This window comes from Sturnira hondurensis, unplaced genomic scaffold (assembly GCF_014824575.4).
Source record: "Sturnira hondurensis isolate 20B ecotype Veracruz unplaced genomic scaffold, ASM1482457v3 Scaffold0006413, whole genome shotgun sequence".
NCBI classification, from domain to species: domain Eukaryota; kingdom Metazoa; phylum Chordata; class Mammalia; order Chiroptera; family Phyllostomidae; genus Sturnira; species Sturnira hondurensis.
Window position 1 is genome coordinate 5,483,880 of NW_028079044.1, and position 18,399 is coordinate 5,502,278.

General features: G+C 47.2%; 1 protein-coding gene across 3 annotated transcripts in view; it reads left to right on the forward strand.

Annotated features, from left to right (window-relative positions):
- SPTBN1 (spectrin beta, non-erythrocytic 1) overlaps nucleotides 1-18,399 on the forward strand; it is a 195,023-nt gene that overhangs the window by 114,727 nt on the left and 61,897 nt on the right. For all 3 annotated transcript variants that reach the window (XM_037047913.1, XM_037047915.1, XM_037047914.1), the window contains one exon: nucleotides 10,486-10,637. In XM_037047913.1, coding sequence (XP_036903808.1) covers nucleotides 10,486-10,637 — 152 coding nt within the window. The remainder of the gene's footprint in view (nucleotides 1-10,485; nucleotides 10,638-18,399) is intronic.

Sequence of the window (18,399 nt, forward strand, 5' to 3'; positions counted from 1 at the left end):
TCTCCCATCTAAGTTTAATACGTTTAAATGAGAATATGATATCTGTTTAGTTCCAAGCTTTTTCCATCTTTTGGGGATATTACAAGTTCCCCTCAGTCCACCCTGGACTTAATGTTTTTCAGTCTCCTTTCAGGGAGGACAGGAGTGGGGGTGGTCAGGGGAGTAGGAAGAGCATTGATGGCAAGGTGTCCAACAGAGTAAAAACTGAGGACCTGGGGCTTCTGCGAAGGGGCAGTGGGGGAACTGGGGGAACCTGGCCTTGAGCCATGGGGGTCTTCCTCATCCTTTGAACATGGAGGTATGGCCTCGAGTTCCAGCCCTGCTTTGTCCCCCCTGACCTTGGGGACATGCTGAATCCAATGTGTCCGGTAACCAGGTTAGTGCCCCTCCACTGGGGAGAGGAGAGGCCCTGGGTTCACCTCCTGATTGACCTTATAGTAACATAATTAAAAAAAATACACGTGGCTACTGCATGTTTAACAACGAAATTAAAAAAGGCCCCAGTGGGGTGCCTTGTTCACAGCAAGCACTCTGTGCCTATTGCTAAGCTGATTTTGGCTTGAAAATGGAAACAAATGGGATATGGCACCAAAGTAACATTATGAAAGTGTTTTAAACCAGGAATTGACAGACTTTTCCTGCAGAGGGCCAAGTAGTAATTACAATAGGCTTTGCCAGGCACGTCGTAGGGTAACTGGCTATGTCCTCGTCATCCTCCAGTGCCCCTCCCCCACCCAACAAAATGAAAACTGTTCCAGCTCCCAGCCTGTACCACAACCAGCTGCAGGTTGAAGATTGCAGTTGCCTATTTTAATTGGATCCTTTCCGTTAAGAAGGAGTGGACCTGGGGTGTTAGCTGTGGTTTTTTTTTTTTCCTCTGTTGTTTTGAGGAGGCAACATCTTGTTTTCCTTAGGCAGTGTGGGATGGTGGTGTGGGTGGGTGGGGAGTTTGGGATTCATCAGAGTTCAGATGGACGAGGGTTCTAATCCTGGATAGGATGTGCCTTTGCCAGCCATACGCCCTCCAGCAGATAACCAAAACTTTTCAGTGCCTCTGCTAGTTATAACTGATGGCTTGTAATAAAGAAGGTCAAGTTAGCAAAGATCCTACCACTGTATCCACCAGCGCATAGGAGCAGAGTGAGATGTACTTCATCCCTTGTTCTGATTGTCCCCAGCTATAGATTTGGGCCCTTTCCTGCCGGACTGCGTGTCCCACGGAGGTGGAGAATGGCACATTAGCAAGCTCGTGGCATGGCTTCCTGAATATGAAGGCAGTTGGAGTGTGCCACCCATTTTCAGGCAAATTTCATGAATGGTTTCTTAATATTTCTTCCTAATGATCTATGGCTATTTTTAAAGGCACTTCCTCATCCCCTGTGGCGTTAGCATTTTTTTACTATTAATTCACCCTATTTCTCGACCTAGCTCTCATCCCGGAGGAGATGGTGTTACTCTGCCCATCTGCTTTCAGAATTGGTCCCTACCATAACCTCNAGATAACCAAAACTTTTCTGTGCCTCTGCTAGTTATAACTGATGGCTTGTAATAAAGAAGGTCAAGTTAGCAAAGATCCTACCACTGTATCCACCAGCGCATAGGAGCAGAGTGAGATGTACTTCATCCCTTGTTCTGATTGTCCCCAGCTATAGATTTGGGCCCTTTCCTGCCGGACTGCGTGTCCCACGGAGGTGGAGAATGGCACATTAGCAAGCTCGTGGCATGGCTTCCTGTATATGAAGGCAGTTGGAGTGTGCCACCCATTTTCAGGCAAATTTCATGAATGGTTTCTTAATATTTCTTCCTAATGATCTATGACTATTTTTAAGGCACTTCCTCATCCCCTGTGGCGTTAGCATTTTTTTACTATTAATTCACCCTATTTCTCGACCTAGCTCTCATCCTGGAGGAGATGGTGTTACTCTGCCCATCTGCTTTCAGAATTGGTCCCTACCATAACCTCGGCCTCCTCCACACTCTTGGCTGTTTGTGGATCATGATTTTAAGGGGCTCACCTTGAAGTGACAACCGTGACAGGCAGGCAGGACCCCTGGAGACAGGCCTGCTGTCCCAGTTCATTATTACAGGCATCCTCTCAAGTTCCCCTGCGGTGCCTTGGTTTCCATGTTGGCAGGATCGGGACTAGGTTGCTCAGAAGAAAGACCCTCAGTAAGCTGCATGCTGGGCTTGCTTTGCTGATGTGAACCATAGGTTCAAGGTTATAGAGAGTTTATTGTTGTTTTATAGTCTGCGTATCAGACTGTTAAGTATTAGCAGAAAATTGCATATTTGCTACACATGCATTTAGAACAGATGCTTACATGTGTTTTGTCCATAAAGTGGGTTAAACTGTTAGGAAAAGCGTTTTAACTCAGGTTCTATTTATATACAGATCAGCAAACATAAAGGCCTCCAGACAAATCCAGCACAGGGAAGCCTTCAGTCTAGAGATTAGTTTCCTTCCTTTTGCTGCCTCAAGATAACAGTTTGATTCTCTATTATCAATACAGCCAGTTGCCTGTTTCCGGTTTCCTGTTCTGTGTATTTTGCATGTTGCCCATGGGAAATGATTTATTTATTTTTTCAAGTTAAGGCACATATGGGAACTCCACCCTACTATGATCTTTTGTTTCAAATTAGAATTTTTTTTAAACAACTCAAGAATTGAGCTTTAACGGATGCATTTTTGCATTTTTTAAATTAATATAAATTAAGTCTTGTGACTATTGGCCTGTTTGGGTCATTAAAATAATGCTGTAATTATTACACCTTTGTGTGTTTTGCAGCTTTACTCTGCTCTCTACAAATGTGTGGTGGCCATTACCCAGAAGCAAACCAAAACAAACAAAATTTTGTCATATGTTAGCTTTGAGCCCCTTTTAATCTGAAAGACAGGACCACAAAATTGCAATTTTATCATTTATCAGAGTAGTTGCAAGAAAGAGCTCAGTTGAGAAAGATTTTTAGTGTTGTACATTGATAACAGTTAGCTACTTAGGGCCTATGTGATTTGGAATTTCTCTCCTTAACAAGTTCAGTGGAACAGCCAGTAGCAGTGGGATTTATTGAGAGCCTGCGTGTTGGGCACTGGAGGTTTGCTGATTGCTCAACAAATGTTTATTGTATACCCACTCTGCCAGGCATATGCTGAGGCTCCAAACAAGTACAGAGTTAGGTTCTTGGAGGCAGGTGTAGGCTAGTTGAAGAGGTAGGATGCGGGATACATAATAAAAGGATAAGAGACCACATCCTATCAAGTGAAGGCTTATCGGAGAGCTGATCTTGACCTGGGTCTCAAAGGAAGGATAAGAGAAGAGGAATACCTTCCAGGTAAGGAGACTGGTGTAAGCAAAGGTGGAAAAGAAAAGGGAATGCAGGGGTGGCCGAGCTTTTGGCACCTCTGGGCCACACTGGAAGAAGAACAGTTAGTTGTCTTAGGCCACACATTAAATACATTATGACACATAATTACACAAAAAATCTCATCATGTTTTAAGTAAATATACTGTTTTGTGCTGGGTTTCATTCACAGCCACATGTGGCCCTCTGGCCTCAGGCTGGACACCCCTGGTATAAAGTGAGAGTTCAGAACATAATGAATAAGAAGACCTGTTGGGTTGGACCGCAAAGATGGTATGTTAGGGGACATCCCAGAGGAAGCAGGTGCCCAAGGAAAGGCTGCTCAGGACCCCAAATGCCAGGCTGTCTTGTGGCTGGCTGGGGGCCATCGAAAGTTTTGGTACAGTGGCATAACTTTGAAAACCCATTGTTTGAGGGAGATGAGTATGCCACTGATGTTTCAGGTGGGTAAGAATGGGCAAGGAGGCACCAGGCAGGGGACACCGGTAATTGTTGGAGGGTGGGGCCTGGAACGGTGCTAGTTGTAGTGAGCTTTTTCTTCCAAACACCCCAAAATAAACTGTTGACATCATTCTCTTGGCAACAGATCCTGTACTGCTTTGTAATCTTTCATAACTTCCCATTTGGTTTCCCCAGCTAGGCTTCTAGTTCATCAAGGGCTAGAGACCTTGTCTTAGACATAGTTCTGCAATAAGTATGTACTTTGTAAATATTAGATCTTATAAATGCTCTCAATTTAAGATTAGGATTAGTCCTTATCATCTGGCCCTACAGAATTTTCTGTTTGCATAGCCAACTGTGATGTGTTCCTGAGATGGCTGCTGCTTTGTCTCCTTTTGATTTCTTCTCAGCCTCCATCCTTGTCCTTCTTTCCTACCGTGAACCCAAGTCCAGGCCTGACTTAGCCATGTGTCTACACACCAACTGCACAGGATTGCTTAAGATGGACCATTGCCTTCACAACTAAAGATGATCTGATAGAAAATATTCTTATTCTTGGGTTACACCAACAGGGTCAGGCTGTTTGAAAAGCTGAGAAAGATTTGCTCTTTTAAGCCAGGTATAAATTCAGTCGTTGAGGGAATAATGAATGTTTCTGTATTTCCCTTATTTTTCCATCCAGAAATGTTCCATGATTTTAGACCTTCCCTCATCCCTGGCTTCCACCCCTTTTCGTAGCCAGAGCTGTGGCATATGGTGAATATGGTTGTATTTAGTACTCTGTGTAGAGGGCATTGGAGAAAGATGCTGTACAATCATTTCCATCACACAGTGCCCTCCCGTCCATCAGAACGATTTCTGTATCCTGTAACTTAACTCATGCTAACACAGTGTTCATTTTTCCAGTTATAGCAAGTTCTTCAGAGTAATTAATAAATATCAAAGCACCATAGTCTTCCAGTGTTGATAACGTAGTCATTCCCTAAAAAGAGAGGAAGTTGACTGTGTACTTCTAGGAAGGGGTGATGTGGAGAAGAGATTCACAGCACTTTGGTTAAGATTAAGCTGATTCTCTGTTCTAAATGTCTCATCCTCTTTCTCTAAGAAATCCTGTGAAAATTTCGAGGTATTTTATCAGAAACATAAGACAGTGAATCTAGAGACTTAGATGACAAGGTGTAGCCAAGCATTCTAATCCCCCTTAACCTGACAGAGCTGTGGGGAAGGCAGAGCGACCCCCAGGGACAGCCAGCAGGTGCAGACCTGACACGCACTGCTGGCTGGGATACAGAGCGGCCCTTCTCCTTGCCAACTCTTGTGTCCCCCTCCACCTCCTCGCGAGAGTTGCCGTGTAGATCTGGGGAGCTCTAAGGAAGTGTAACTTTTGTTCAGCTGCATGATGGTGCGATTGCACGCGTGCCATCTTATAAAATGCTGTGTTTAGGAAAGAACGCCGTAATAGAATTTTACTTACAATTCACTCCTTCCATGGATTGGAAGCCGACATAGATGCTGAGGTAGGTGTTTCCACTCACTCGAAGTTGGGTTTTACTCACCTACTTCTCCGGAATTCTCACTTTCCAGGCAGTTGACTAGAAATTCATCTCGGGGCCTGTGGAGCTAAAGACTCAGCTGGCTGGATCTTCGAACCACTTAGAACCACTCTGGTTCTCGGGATTCCAGGGGTATTTGAGTAGAGTTCAAGGTTGTGGGAAACTTGTTTTGAGAGAAGCCAAGCCTGGCAAGCCAGGTCCTTCCCGACTCCCACCCCTGCACTGACACGGAGACCGCCTCACCAAGCCCCCTCCCACAGAGGGCTGCTGGTGCTTCGGGCCCTGTCTTCTCTTGGTCGCCCTCTTTCCCACCCCTGGACTTGCTGGCACTGCAGCCTCCTCAAGCCCTGGCTTGGATCGGAAGGTGTGCGGTGCTCTCCAGGCTGCCGAGAGGTGGCGGCCTCCTCAGGGACTGCTTGTGTTCCCCACCGCCCACCACCTCTGACGGTCATTGCAAAGAGAGGTCACTGAGCAGGGTTTAAACCTGAACCTTTTCACATGGAGGAGTGAGGAGACCTGGTTTCTGTGGCTTCAAAGATGGAGTGGGCCGCTGTGGGCCGCAGAGGCGGGTCTCAATGGAGAGACCATCCCAACTTTTGGAGTCACCCAAGGACTGGAGCGGACCCTTTGACAGAGTAGGATTTGGATTAGGGTGGTGAGATTATGGGTGATTCTGTATCTTGTGTCATTGAAGCATGGGCTTTTTTCTTTCCTTTTTAATGTTGTGCTAGAAGCATTAAGGCATAGTGATTGAGAACCAGGCTTTGGAGCCAGCCAGCCCGAGTAACTAGAGGTGCCAGTTCCTGCCTCATGGAATAGTGATGAGGATTGTGAAGCCCATATATTGGTACCTGGGGCATAGTAAGTGCTCAGTGAATCCTATCATTAATTTAATAAAAAAGAATGAGCAAGTCATTTTCTTTTTATACAACTATTAACCTCCTGCCACACACATAGTTTTCCCTTCTCTGGGATTTTTAAATAGCTGGCTCAGGGGCTGTGGAGGGATTTTTTTTTTTTTTCCTTTTGAAAGAAAGGTGAGTCAGATGACTTCTTAAGTCTTGTTACACCCTGAGATTATATGAGACCATGATGCCTGATAAATTTCTCAAGTGCTTTGAACTGATGAGAGTGCTACCTTGCTGGGGGAAACGGAGAAGGAACTAATTTAATGAGCAGGTACAGCAAGCCAGGCACTTTGATGTGCACTTCACCCCCTCTCGTTTAATGCCAGGGCAACCTTTTGTGGGGGTGGGGACAAGCACAGCTGAGAGATACTCACAAGGAGCAGGCCTGTGGGATGCCCACCCCTTGGCACACCACCTACCTCGAGTGTTGGGCAGGGCCAGGCGAGAAACTGCCCCAGCGTCAGGCTCAGCCACAGTCATCTTCTTGGGAGGAGATGCATGTGTGATTTGGTTCGATTAACAGTACTATGAGGCCCTGAAAAGAAAGGTAAAGGGAGAATGGAAATGGTGTGGGGGACAGAAAAGCCCACTGCCACAGCAGCCCAGGTGGAACTCGCCTGAGGTTCCTGCTGCTCCTGCCACGCTCCTCTGCCTTGCCGCTCCTCTGCCTTGCCGGGAAACAGCAGGTCCTCGGTGCAGCGTGTGGGCCTGAAGGCAGGGCATTTCTGCTGCATCCAGCCAGCACTGCAAACCAGCAGGATCGAAAGCCCTTGATGTGGGTAAATAGAATAATGAATAACACCCCAATTCGACTGTCTCCCTCTGGGTGTCCTTCTCTGCCAAGTGCAGTCTGAGACACTGTGAATGCCAGCTGCAATTGGTGTGTAAGCCCAAAATGTCTATACCAGGGTTTCTCAACCCAGCCTGGCACTCCTGACCTTTGGGGCTGGATGATTCTTTGCCGGGTCTGTCCTGGGCACTATGGGATGTTCAGCAGCATCCCTGGCTACTACCCACTAGACTGCCCCCCAGTCCTGACATTCAGAAGTGTCTCCGGGCATTGCCAAATGTTGCCTGGGGAGCAGAATTGTCTCCAGTGAGAACCACTGATCTAAACAACCAAATGGGCACGAAGCTTCTCGGGGCTCCTCTCCCTTTTCAGTCACCAGATTTGCTGGTACTTGTAGAACTAGGAGTGGTTTCCCTTCCTTCTGCTCCTCCCACCTGCTCCTCCCACGGCTCAGGCACAGTGACAGCAGCTTGAGCCTGGAAACAGCCTCTGGGCTGCCTTCCTTTGTCTGTGCCAAGGCTTCTGCTCCTCCTCAGGCCCGCGGCTGGCCTAATCTGCCCCAGCCTGGCTGGGTTGGGATTGCAGGCGTGATGTCATTGTGCCTTCCCAGGAAGGGAGGAACAAAGGACGGAGTCCCCAAGGACAAGCAGCCTTGTCCTCAACTGGGTTGCTGGGTAGATTTTTTTCCCCTTTTCCTTTCCCTCCTTCCGGCCTCGAAGTGTTTGTTGTTCACCAACGGATCCATTGTAAGAGGACACAACCAAGCTGGCTGAGCTCCGTGTCTCCGGCTGAGCTCGTTTCCTGCCCCTCGTGTGTCACAGGAGTGTTGGTTTTGGTCCAGTCCCTGGATGGAATCTTCCATGCCTTTTCTGGTGTGGCGGTGTGAGTCCAAGGAACTTGGACCCTCTGATTTCTCTAGCATGCTCACGCTACCTGGAGCCGGCTCCTTAAACTCTGCGGAGAGGAGACAAGTGGGGAACAGGAGAGAGGGCTAAAAAGCAAGCCTTCTTTTATTTTGTTTAATTTTTCAACTTCTCTTTCTCCTCCTCCCACCTTCCTGGAGTTTCTGAGGGCCACAGCGGCCCTGGGCAGAGCCCTCTTTGTACAGATCCGCGGCCTGTTTGACTTCCACTCAGTTCTCTCTGCTCCCCCGTGACCTCTGGGTGCCTCCCCGTGGGGTGGGGGTGGGGAGGACTCTTCAGGATGGGCCCTGTGGGAGCGCTCTGCTCTGTCTTTTGAAGCAAATCCTCAGAATCTCCTCATAAAGGAACCTGTTAATTCAGAACCTGAAAGAAGCCCAGGTATTTCTGTAATGTGAGATTCACCCAAGGGGTGACAACATCGTGTGCTTGTTTATTTAGAAGCACCTTAATCCAAGCAGGTTTTCGTTTTGATCGCGTTCCCTTGATAGGCTGGGTGTGGTAGTGACTTCGAGCCCCAGAAACTTTAATAACAGCCTAGGATACCCATCAAGGGCTTAATGAAAGACATTTATGACTCTAGTGTAGCACATAAAAGATATTTTAAAGAATTAGTTGACCCTAAATACACGTGAACTATACCTAGGAGAAACCTAATGTATCTGTGTATTCCGATCTGGACGTGCTCTTTCATAATAGCCAACCTTAGGCAGAAAAAGAAAGAAAGAAATACATCTCCCCGTGTCACTGTTGTAAAGGTACCATCCATCAGGATGATTGTGTGATTAATAATGCATGCGATCTTTTCTGTGTGACCTATCATGATGTGACCGGTGCAGCTCCTTTTTCAGTCTGCAGCGTGCCCCTCACTGCCTTTTTCTTTTCCCTCCCAATTCTGTCCTTTCTGATCCTTTGTCTGTTTTTGGTCGGCCTTTGTTCCTGGGGAAAGGCCCTTTTCCCCCCCCGCTGGACGGGCTGTTCCTTCAGGGGGAAAGGTTGGACCGGGAGGAGCTGCCGGCTGCAGCAGGTGGCCAGCTGTCTTGGCAGAGGCCCCTGGCTGCCTCACCTGCCAGGTTGGCAGCAGTAAAGGCTCATCCCACGTCGTCTCCGCCTCCCCCCACCCACTCCCTGCAGTGGGATGGATGGAGGCCTCAGCAAAACCGTTAGGGCAGACCTTCCCATGATGCTCTGGCTGGCCTGGCACCCGGTACACCCAGGCCACCCGGTGCACCCAGGCCACCCGGTGCCTGCCCCTTCCGAAAGGGTGGCTTTTTAGTTGATGAAATACATAAAAAGTTGTTAAGGTTTACCCATTTTTTATAGATTAACTCATGAATATATTGGTGGGTTTGGGCTTGCACTGGAAGGAGTAGGACTTGGGTCCTTTCGGTGTCAGTTCATGCTCATGGAACTAGAAATGGGGCGAGTAACTGACAGAAGGGTAACTGGAGAAAACCAGAAGTACGGGTTGGGTGGGTCTAGGCTGCATTCCCGGGATTCCCATCGAAAGTCTTCAGCAGCCTGCATTTAGAACATTCTTCAGAGGCAAGAGGATTGGAAGGAAGCCTATTTGTGTGGGATACAAAGGGCCAGTCAGTTCTAAGCAGATGTGTCTGCTTAGAAGACATGCCTTCGGTCAGAGGCATAACACTCTAAGTAGAGTGTTATGCTTTGAATTGAACAGAACTTCGCCGCTGAGGCTTGAAGAACTTACTACTGTTCGCTAGACGCTAGATGACTTGGATGGGCAACTACTGCCCTTTAGAGCATAAACTAAGTTGCCTCTTGAGTGAGTGGTTGCAGTTTGGGGATGATAGTTGTCTACTCATCTTGTAGAAGGGGACACTGAATCCAGTATCTCAGTACATTTTTGGTGACACCTGGGGCTGAGGCCCTACTCTTCCAATGCCTGACCCAAATCTCTTTGAACTCTACCATGTTGCGTGTTGTTTTCTGCATTGTTAATGAGGCTCGAGACTTAGTGGGTGAAAGGGACATTGCAGATCAAAGTCACCAGTGAATTTATCTTACCAGGTGATACCTCTCAGTTTGTACAGGGAAGCAATTTCTGAGTGTCTTTTGAGCCTTTCTACCCCACATCTTTCTGTATTCTGTGTGCTTCCCCCACACTCGCTTTTTGATGAACAGTAGCTGTAAGACACATTAGAGACTTTATCAGTCAGATGTGGTATTGGCCTATTGGGCAGGATCGCAAAGGACCTCGCTGTAATCTACTGTGCCCTGCTGCCTCTTCAGTGGAAATGCGAGAAATGAAATGAATGAGAGCAAAGGCTATTCTGGTGGTGTGCTTATGGGCTTTAATGTTCAAGGAGTGCACAATTCCTGTATTCCCAGAGAGGTGATGGTGCTTGAGAGGAGGTGAGTAGAGGTTTCATTTGAGTTCAGTTTTGCTGTTCTTCCTTTGGCTGGGGCCCCATGACCCTCCTGGTGCAGAGCCCATTCTGCTGCCTGTTCTGTGGTTGGTGGTAAAGCAAGCTCTCCTCTGCTTACAGATGAGCGTGAAGCTGTGCAGAAGAAAACCTTCACCAAGTGGGTCAATTCCCACCTCGCCCGAGTGTCCTGCCGGATCACAGACCTGTACACTGACCTTCGAGATGGACGGATGCTCATCAAGCTGCTGGAAGTTCTCTCTGGAGAGAGGCTGGTCAGTGTTGGGATGTCGTTAAGTGTTTTGCACCATTGATGGGGGAATATTTTTAGAAAAATGTAGTGTGGACTTTTCCTCCTGCTAAATTATACAATTAATGGTTGATATTTTTGAGAAGAACCACCTTGATGAGTGAGGTGAGCACAATGGGGGAAGCTCCTCTATAAACGCTCTAAGTCTGGGTGATGTTCTTGGACCAGTAATGAAGGGGCCTCATTCTGGCAATTTGCGCGGTTGCTGCCTTCGGTCAGAGGCACGGAGGCTGGCGTGCCCCATCAAACAGCGCCTGGTGCTGGTGATCGAAGGGCCAGCCTGCGGCGCTGGCTCCAGGAGGAATCTGTAGCCTGCGAGATCATGGAATAATTTTAAATGTGTGTTTTATTGATTCTCTGGAAAATCTGAGCTGCTGTGTTAAAGAGGCAAGAATTGAATTCAGTAGTCTAAGATGGTTTTTTTTTCTTTCCTGCACACTTTTTATTTTGGGGGGTGGAGGGAGAGGGAGAGAGGCTGGTGTTTTGTTGTATCCTTGGAAACTCACTGCTTCTGACGAATTCACAGTGCCTTTTTGGACAATGGCGTTTTCAGCCCACAGTGAAAATTTTTACCCTCATTTTGTTTCCCAGAGCTACTGCTGCTCTCTCTGATGTGACTTTTTTTTAATGAATCTTAAACCCGAGGGAACTTAAACTAGTCTCTGTAACTGACCCAACAGGTTTTGTCTCATCTTGGTTTGACGTGGATGCTGTATTCTACCAGAGCACATGCAGTTCCATAGGTGGTGGGTGGGGCCGAGCCAAAAGCTGCCGCCCAGGGGCAGAGCCCCACATCTGTAGTGACATCACCAGGAAAATATGCTGGTGGTTGGCAGGGCTGCCAGAAAACCTTATTTTTAACTTGATCTCCACCCTGTAACTTGACAGCCACATGGTTTTGTGCGCAGATCGACCCACACACCTCTGACCACAGGCAAGGGCCTGAGGTTGTTCATTGCCCTATTATTAGCCCACAGACAGAATTGCACGATGGAGCCTGGTAAGACAGAGTCAAAGTTTTCTCTCTCCCTGCCCCTTCATTCAGGAACAGGGTCCTGTAAAGGAGAGTAGAGCCCTATGTCACCTGTAGTGGCTTTTGTCCATGGTCTTCACTCCTTGTGCACGCAGGTGTTGTTGCCTCATTTTCTTTGGAATTGTGGGACACACTAGGCAAACTAGGTATATGAAGGAGGCTTCTGCCTGGGGCTGTGATTCTGCCTGGAGGGCTGTGAAGGGTGATGGTGGGGGCAGTGGGCCCATAGGTAGGGCAAAGGCCGGTCATTGATGGCATTTTAATTTGTTTTTCCAAGTGAGTTGTCTTTGAGAGCCCAAGCTAGAATTATTGTACTATCTACCTTTAAATACAATGTGTGTGACCAGACTTGCCCCCCTACCTCTTAAACTTTTTTTCTTTGTTAATGTTTAACCTAGTATGATTGTTTATTGATTTTGGGGGGAATGATGTTTTGGAGGTAGCTTTTAAAAAAATCAAAGGTCACATGGCTAGAAATTAGTTGGAACATTTATTTTTGTTCCAATACGGTCCAGTCTTGCAGGCTGTAGGGAGTAAGTGTTCACCTCCAAAGGTCCATAATTCCTTTACACCAGGAAGATGGTGTCCTTGATAATGTCCATATAACAAATGGGGTCAGGCCCATTGCCCTTTTTTTCCTGAATGTGGCAACAAAAATATTCATAGGGAGAGAAATGCAACCAACAAAGCATAATTCTTAGTTGTGTGTGGGTACTGCCGACTCCTCTCATTATTTGTGCTGGATATATTTTTTTTTCTTTGCAGTAACCCATTGACCTAGGAGAGTAGATGGGGAAGAGCAGGAGACCGCACCTCCTCCAGCCTCTCAGGCAGGCACTGCCAGAAATCGTGTTTAGCAGTGACAGCACTTTGCAAAAACCCCGGGTGTCTTCTCCTGTTTTCCGTTCCTCACAGCCAACCCTGATTATAGGCTGGGCAGCCCGATTAATCTTTTTATTCCAAAAATAAGGATATCATAGAGAGTGAGCTTAAAGCTCACTCTCATAAAGCTCTTGTTCATTTGAACTGGGGATTTTCAGCCTTTTTGGCCCTGTGGCTTCTTTGGAACTTTCTGGAGGGGACACAAACCACTCTCCACTGTTGGCTGCAGTGACTGCCAGGAACTCGAGTCAGAGACCCTCCCTGCAGGCCAGGACCGCCGTGCGGGCTTGCTTGCCCCAGAGGATCCTTGCGTAATCAGATTCCAGAACTAACAAGGTGGTTAGAGCCTCCGGGCCTGGGTGAATTAATGTCCACAGCTAAGCGTGTGTCATCAGATAACGTTCGGTCAGCACCAAGCTTTCTGCACCAGTGATCCAAACCCTGGGTAACATACACGTCTGCTCCTCATTGGAGCCTGTGTCAGCTGGCACTTTAGCCTCAGCACCTAACCACCAGCTTGTCAGTAGGTCGTAGATAAATGTTTGAGGTCCCAGAGTATCTAAGTTTATTAATAGGTAGGTTCTTGGAGGCGGTTCATCCCTTTACAGAGGAGGAATTTGTCTGCTATCTACTGAGTGAAATTCAAAGGAACATTAATGATCCAAACAGTTCCAGCATAACCCCAGCCTGCCTTTTGGCTCAGTAAATTTCAGTTAAATATGAACAGGTTTTACGTAGGCATTAGGGTTATGAGGGCACTTGATTCTGATGTGCTGGGAAACCTCAGAGGGCAGAGGTCCCCACTGTGGTCCTGGCTTGGGCAGGATCCATGTCTGGAGCGATGAGGAAACTGAGGCTGAGCCAGGAAGCCACTGCTGAGTGGGATTGGGTTGATGGCAAAGAAAATAATTGCGTTTGTTTTTCACTCTGAAGTTACTGTAACTCTTCATTAAGGCCTCTCTTTAAAATTCGCTGATAAATATGGACCTACCCTTGACGTCAGCATCAACTGAGCGGGTCAAAAGTGAGCACAGAACCTGTGTGAAGCACTTTGTCATTGAAACCAGGGCCAGATGAGAGTGGGACTTCAGCGGTGAAGCTTTGTTCCATGGCAACACTGACATTTGGAGAGAGCAGGGCCTCTGGAATAAAGTTGTGAGGCTGTGGCTTCGGTGACGAAGTGGAGCCTACGGGTCATAAGCCAGGTTCGAAGCTCATCTGTGCTTGTGCCTTTCCCTCCATGGGCCTCAGCAGTGAAGAATCGTTTAAAGGTTCTTAGTAAAGGACTAAGGGTTCTTAGTAAGAAGGCCCGTTTCCTCCCTTGCTCCTGCCATACTGAGCCCCCACCTCTGGCTGAAGAGGGCCAGGACACCTCAGCCCCCGCCATTTCCAAATGCAGACACCACTGGTTTTTGCTTGACTGTTGTTTTCCTGGTATTCTGTCTTACCCCATTAATCCATCCCAAAGAAGAGGAAGCAGGGAACAGTTTTTTCTTTTGGGTTTCGTTTTTTTTTTTTCTGCCACCGATAATTCCCAAACAGGCTGACCTAGTTGGAAAAGATAGATTTACTATGAGATTTGATAAGCCTTAAGTCCGACTTTGAACTGCTCTGAGTGAGTTTTACATAAAGCCTTTGTTAGCAGAACCATACCTGGTCTGTATTGTTGTTGAAATGGATTTTGTGGACTGGCCACCGAACCTACCTTTGTTTGTGTGGGAGGGTCTGCTTTTGTTCTCAGTAACCAGCCACTGAAGAATGTCCCCATTAAATTGCAGTCTAATTGCATAAATGTGAGAAGTGAATTAACAGCAGTGGGTATCATATGGTAGAGTACCAAGTGAAGGGCCCTAAAGCCCTGGAGTTCACAAGGGGAAACATACCTCTGGATGGGGTGTCAAGAGACACTAATAAGTAAGTGGGGTCCCAGCTGGACCCAGGAGGAGAGGTTCAGGTATGGTTACAGGGGCCGTGCGTCAGCAGCGATGCAGAGTGGAGTGAGCATTTGGGACAGGTATCCGGGAGGAACTGGTGTAGGGAAAGCAGCCTGGCTAAAGGGGAGTTTGTTTTTGGAAGGAGCAATGATGATGACTTTAGTAGGTATTGCTTTTGGTGTTTATTGTCACACATTATCTCATTTTGTTCTCATAGTTTAATGAAGTAGACAATTCATGTTTTAGAGAAAAATACAGGCAGAGTAACCAGGGTCTTGCCCAAGGCTAGTATTCCTAGTGAAGTAGTAGAACTTGGACTCCAGCCCACTCTCCTGTTAGTCCCCTCCTTTCCCAGTGCACCCTGCTAAGGGAGAAGATGCTCCTTGGCAGTGGGTCCCAATCAGTGAGGAGCTGGGCAGGAATTAATGGAACACAGGGTATTGTTCCCTCATTAATGTTAATTGAGTAAGGATCATGTGTGCTCTTCTAAAGCTTAGAGTTTGATGAGTGGAGAAGTATTTGGGGACTTAATGAGGAATGAGTTTGGCTATATGTCATATTACAGGAGATTTTGGAAATTAGTGCTTCTCATCCTGCCCTGTATTAAGTAGAGGGGTGTGTGTAGTACAGACCTCTTAGGAAGTTACTTTGCAGTAAATGTTTGCCACAAATACAGGTGAGGGAGTTTTTTAGCAAAAGCAAGACTCCAAGCGGCCTAGGCATAATGCAGGCCTGATTCCCACGGGAGAACCTATTCGTGGGTGTGGGTCCTGTGCATCTCCAAGTGGGAGCTGGGCCCACGCCACGTAGAACGGTCTCCCACATCTCCCCCCGTTTTTTGTTGGGACCACTATAGATCCCACAAAGTTTGCTCCTTGCTGGTCTCCCACAGGACCCTGGGGAAATAATTTGCAAATACATCAAAGTACATAGAGCATTATTATAATCAGTAAGCAACCAGCGGTTCGAAAGACCCACATTCTCAGATTAAGCCCATCAATCATTGTCAGGCAGTAATGATCAAATAGATAACATTCAGAGAACTCTGAGACCCTATTTTGAGTCAGAGTCAAATAACTAAAGTGCCACAAAACTTTTGGGAAACAAACTCATTTCAGGCTTGGACCCTTATTATTTAAATTGAGGGTATTAGCAAAGGAAATTTCATGGGATATGATGCTTTCTCTTAGGTCTGATTGCCCTGGGGAACCTACCCTTTCCAGCACAGGGCCGCACCCACCTCTGGCATTGTTTCAGGCTTAAATCAAGCAGGGAATAAGGTAGCCAAGAGATTAGGAGACTTTTTGCAGACAAAATGAGGACTCAGGCTACTTCAGAGCCAAGGGGCTGGGGTCCATTATCCTCTTTTTCTATAGTCCCCCAAGTCCTTCCCTGAAGGCCTCCATGTGATCGTGCCTGTCTTAGGTCGCCCCCCTGTTGAAGGATCTTACCCGTCATTGGCTAACTGACCAAACATTGGGGGCCAGGCAGGGTGAAGTAAAATGGGCAGGGGTGGTGCTCCTGCCAAGAAGATCAGCTTTGTCTCCTTAGTGGCTCAGGTCCTCATGGCAGAACCGACCTGAATGAAGCAGGTCTCTTAGGCTCTAGTCAGCCTTAGCCATGGGGGGGAGTGGGTGGGTTACAACTTCTGAAACAAGGCAGGGCGGTTCCCAACATCAAATATCCCCCCCTTTTAACTGTAAATGCAATTGTAGTTGTTAGGCCTGTGACACCTACTATTTGCTATTCCCCAACGCAATCTTAAGAAAACAACCTCTATATATACATCGTAAAGCACAAATAAGGATTAAAACAAGGGGGCATCCAAGGGCTGCTAGGACCGAAACTTGTAAATTCAAAACAGTTTTTAGGGTTCAACCATTGAACACTATGGGGCACTGAGGGGTTGTTGCTCTCTGTAGGAGGCGCTTGAGCCTCAGCCCCTGTCATTGGGGCAGGCCCCGTCCTCCTCCATTGGAGGACCCAGGCCCATGAGTGATGGTGTGAGTGTCCGTTTTCCTTCTGGTTGTTCAGGGTCAGCTGGGCCATCTGGTCTGTCAGTCGATTGGTTCTCGGCTCCAGGTAGCAGAGCTTGGTGTCTGTCCCGCTCATGATACAGCTTGACTCTTTCGGCTGGTAGCCAGACAGAACCTGTAGTGATGGAAACACAAGCATACCCTCTTCCCCAAGTTAAGAGATCTACAGGGCCCTGCCAAGAGCCATCTCCCAGCAAATCTCTGTATAAAATCTGAGGATAAGATGACTTTGGCTCTTTCTTCTGAAAGTGTTTCTTAATTGGAATACAAAGTGATTCATCACAATTTAGAAAATTATAGGTAAACAGCACTAACATAATCAAATTTTGGGGGGAAGGACTCATGACTCCCCCCTTTTTCTGTTTCTTAAGAAGATTTCTAAAAGTATGATGAGCCTGTTCTACAGTTGCCTGACCAGTTGGATTTTAAGGTATTCCCGCTTTATGTTGGATATTCCAATGCTAAAGAAAAACCTGAGTAGAATGGGCCAAGGTATCCAGGGCCATTATCAGTTTTAATTTGCTGAGGCCATCCTAAATGACTAGAGGCCTCAAGCCATTGGGCTTGTATATTTTTAGCAGATTCTCCTGTTAAAGCAGGTGCATGTCGGGCACCAGAGTACGTATCAAGAGAAAAATGAGTGTATTTGAATTTTCCAAAGGGAGCGTAATGAGTGACATCTGTTTGTCAAATTATTTGAGAACTTAGTCCTTGAGGATTAACTCTTATAAATGCAGGTACCTTGCTAAGGGCTTGGAAAGATGGGTCCCCTGTTTCTGCAAGCTGCAGTGAGTTTAAGCAGCAATTGTCCTATTCTCAGGACCTGGTAGCTCTTAGGTTCACAGTTTTCAAGGAAAGTGGGAACGGTTGCAGGGGGAGGTGCTCTGAAAAGGTATGTTTTAGACAAAAATGGTTACGCACCAAGAGCCTTTTGTGACTCGATTGACTAACCATTCCCTTCGGGAGAATAGCCAGTTCTTCCCCAAGGAAACAATCAGTGTTTATAGTACTGAGTTAAAAAATGGTACCTTGTCTTCCATGGAGAAGGGCTAGTTCTCCCCCAGGAGACAGTATACCTATATTTCATTTTTACAATAAAGGTCACGGCTCTGGCAAAAACAAGGAGGATTCTTAATATTTCTTTAACTCATCACACCCCGCATCCCACCTATAGCATGCTTTAGATTGACAAATTTATGAACACATTCACAACTTTCAGAAACAGTTTTTTCTCTACTGGCAAATACATTTACTTTTTTTAAATTGGAGTTTTGACCTGCTACGCTTCCAACCTGGGTCGGTTCACCCTTCCTTAGGCAACCTGGTGGCCTCCCGCTCCCGGAAAGTCACCATATCGATGCTGAACTTACTGCAGACACCCAATTGGCATAGTGCACTACAGCCCAGAACTCTTGGGCTCAAGCGGATCATCCTGCCTCAGCCTCCCGAGTAGCTGGGACTACACGGCTGGTTGCAACTGTGCCAGCATGTCTGGGACTGCACCTGGTACTGGGCGCGGGGGAGGGTCTCCCCAGGCAGACACCATGGAGAAAAGGAAGTGAGGGAAACCGATCGGTCCTCAGCACCACTGCTGGTCCATGTTCCCCCCACCACCACCCATCCTGGCAGAGAGATTCAGCCCCGCGTGGCTGCCAAGCCCACCAGGCAGGCCGTGAGACTCCCAGCAGCTGGCATGAACCGTGAGAAGGGCCTAGCTAGTGTGCATCGGTCCCATCTCTTCCAAACTTCTGAAATTAAAGAGCCCTAATCTAGGAAACATTCAGCAGCCCCAAAATGCTGCTGAACCTAAAACATTGCCCTTATTCTTTAGAGAGCTCGTTC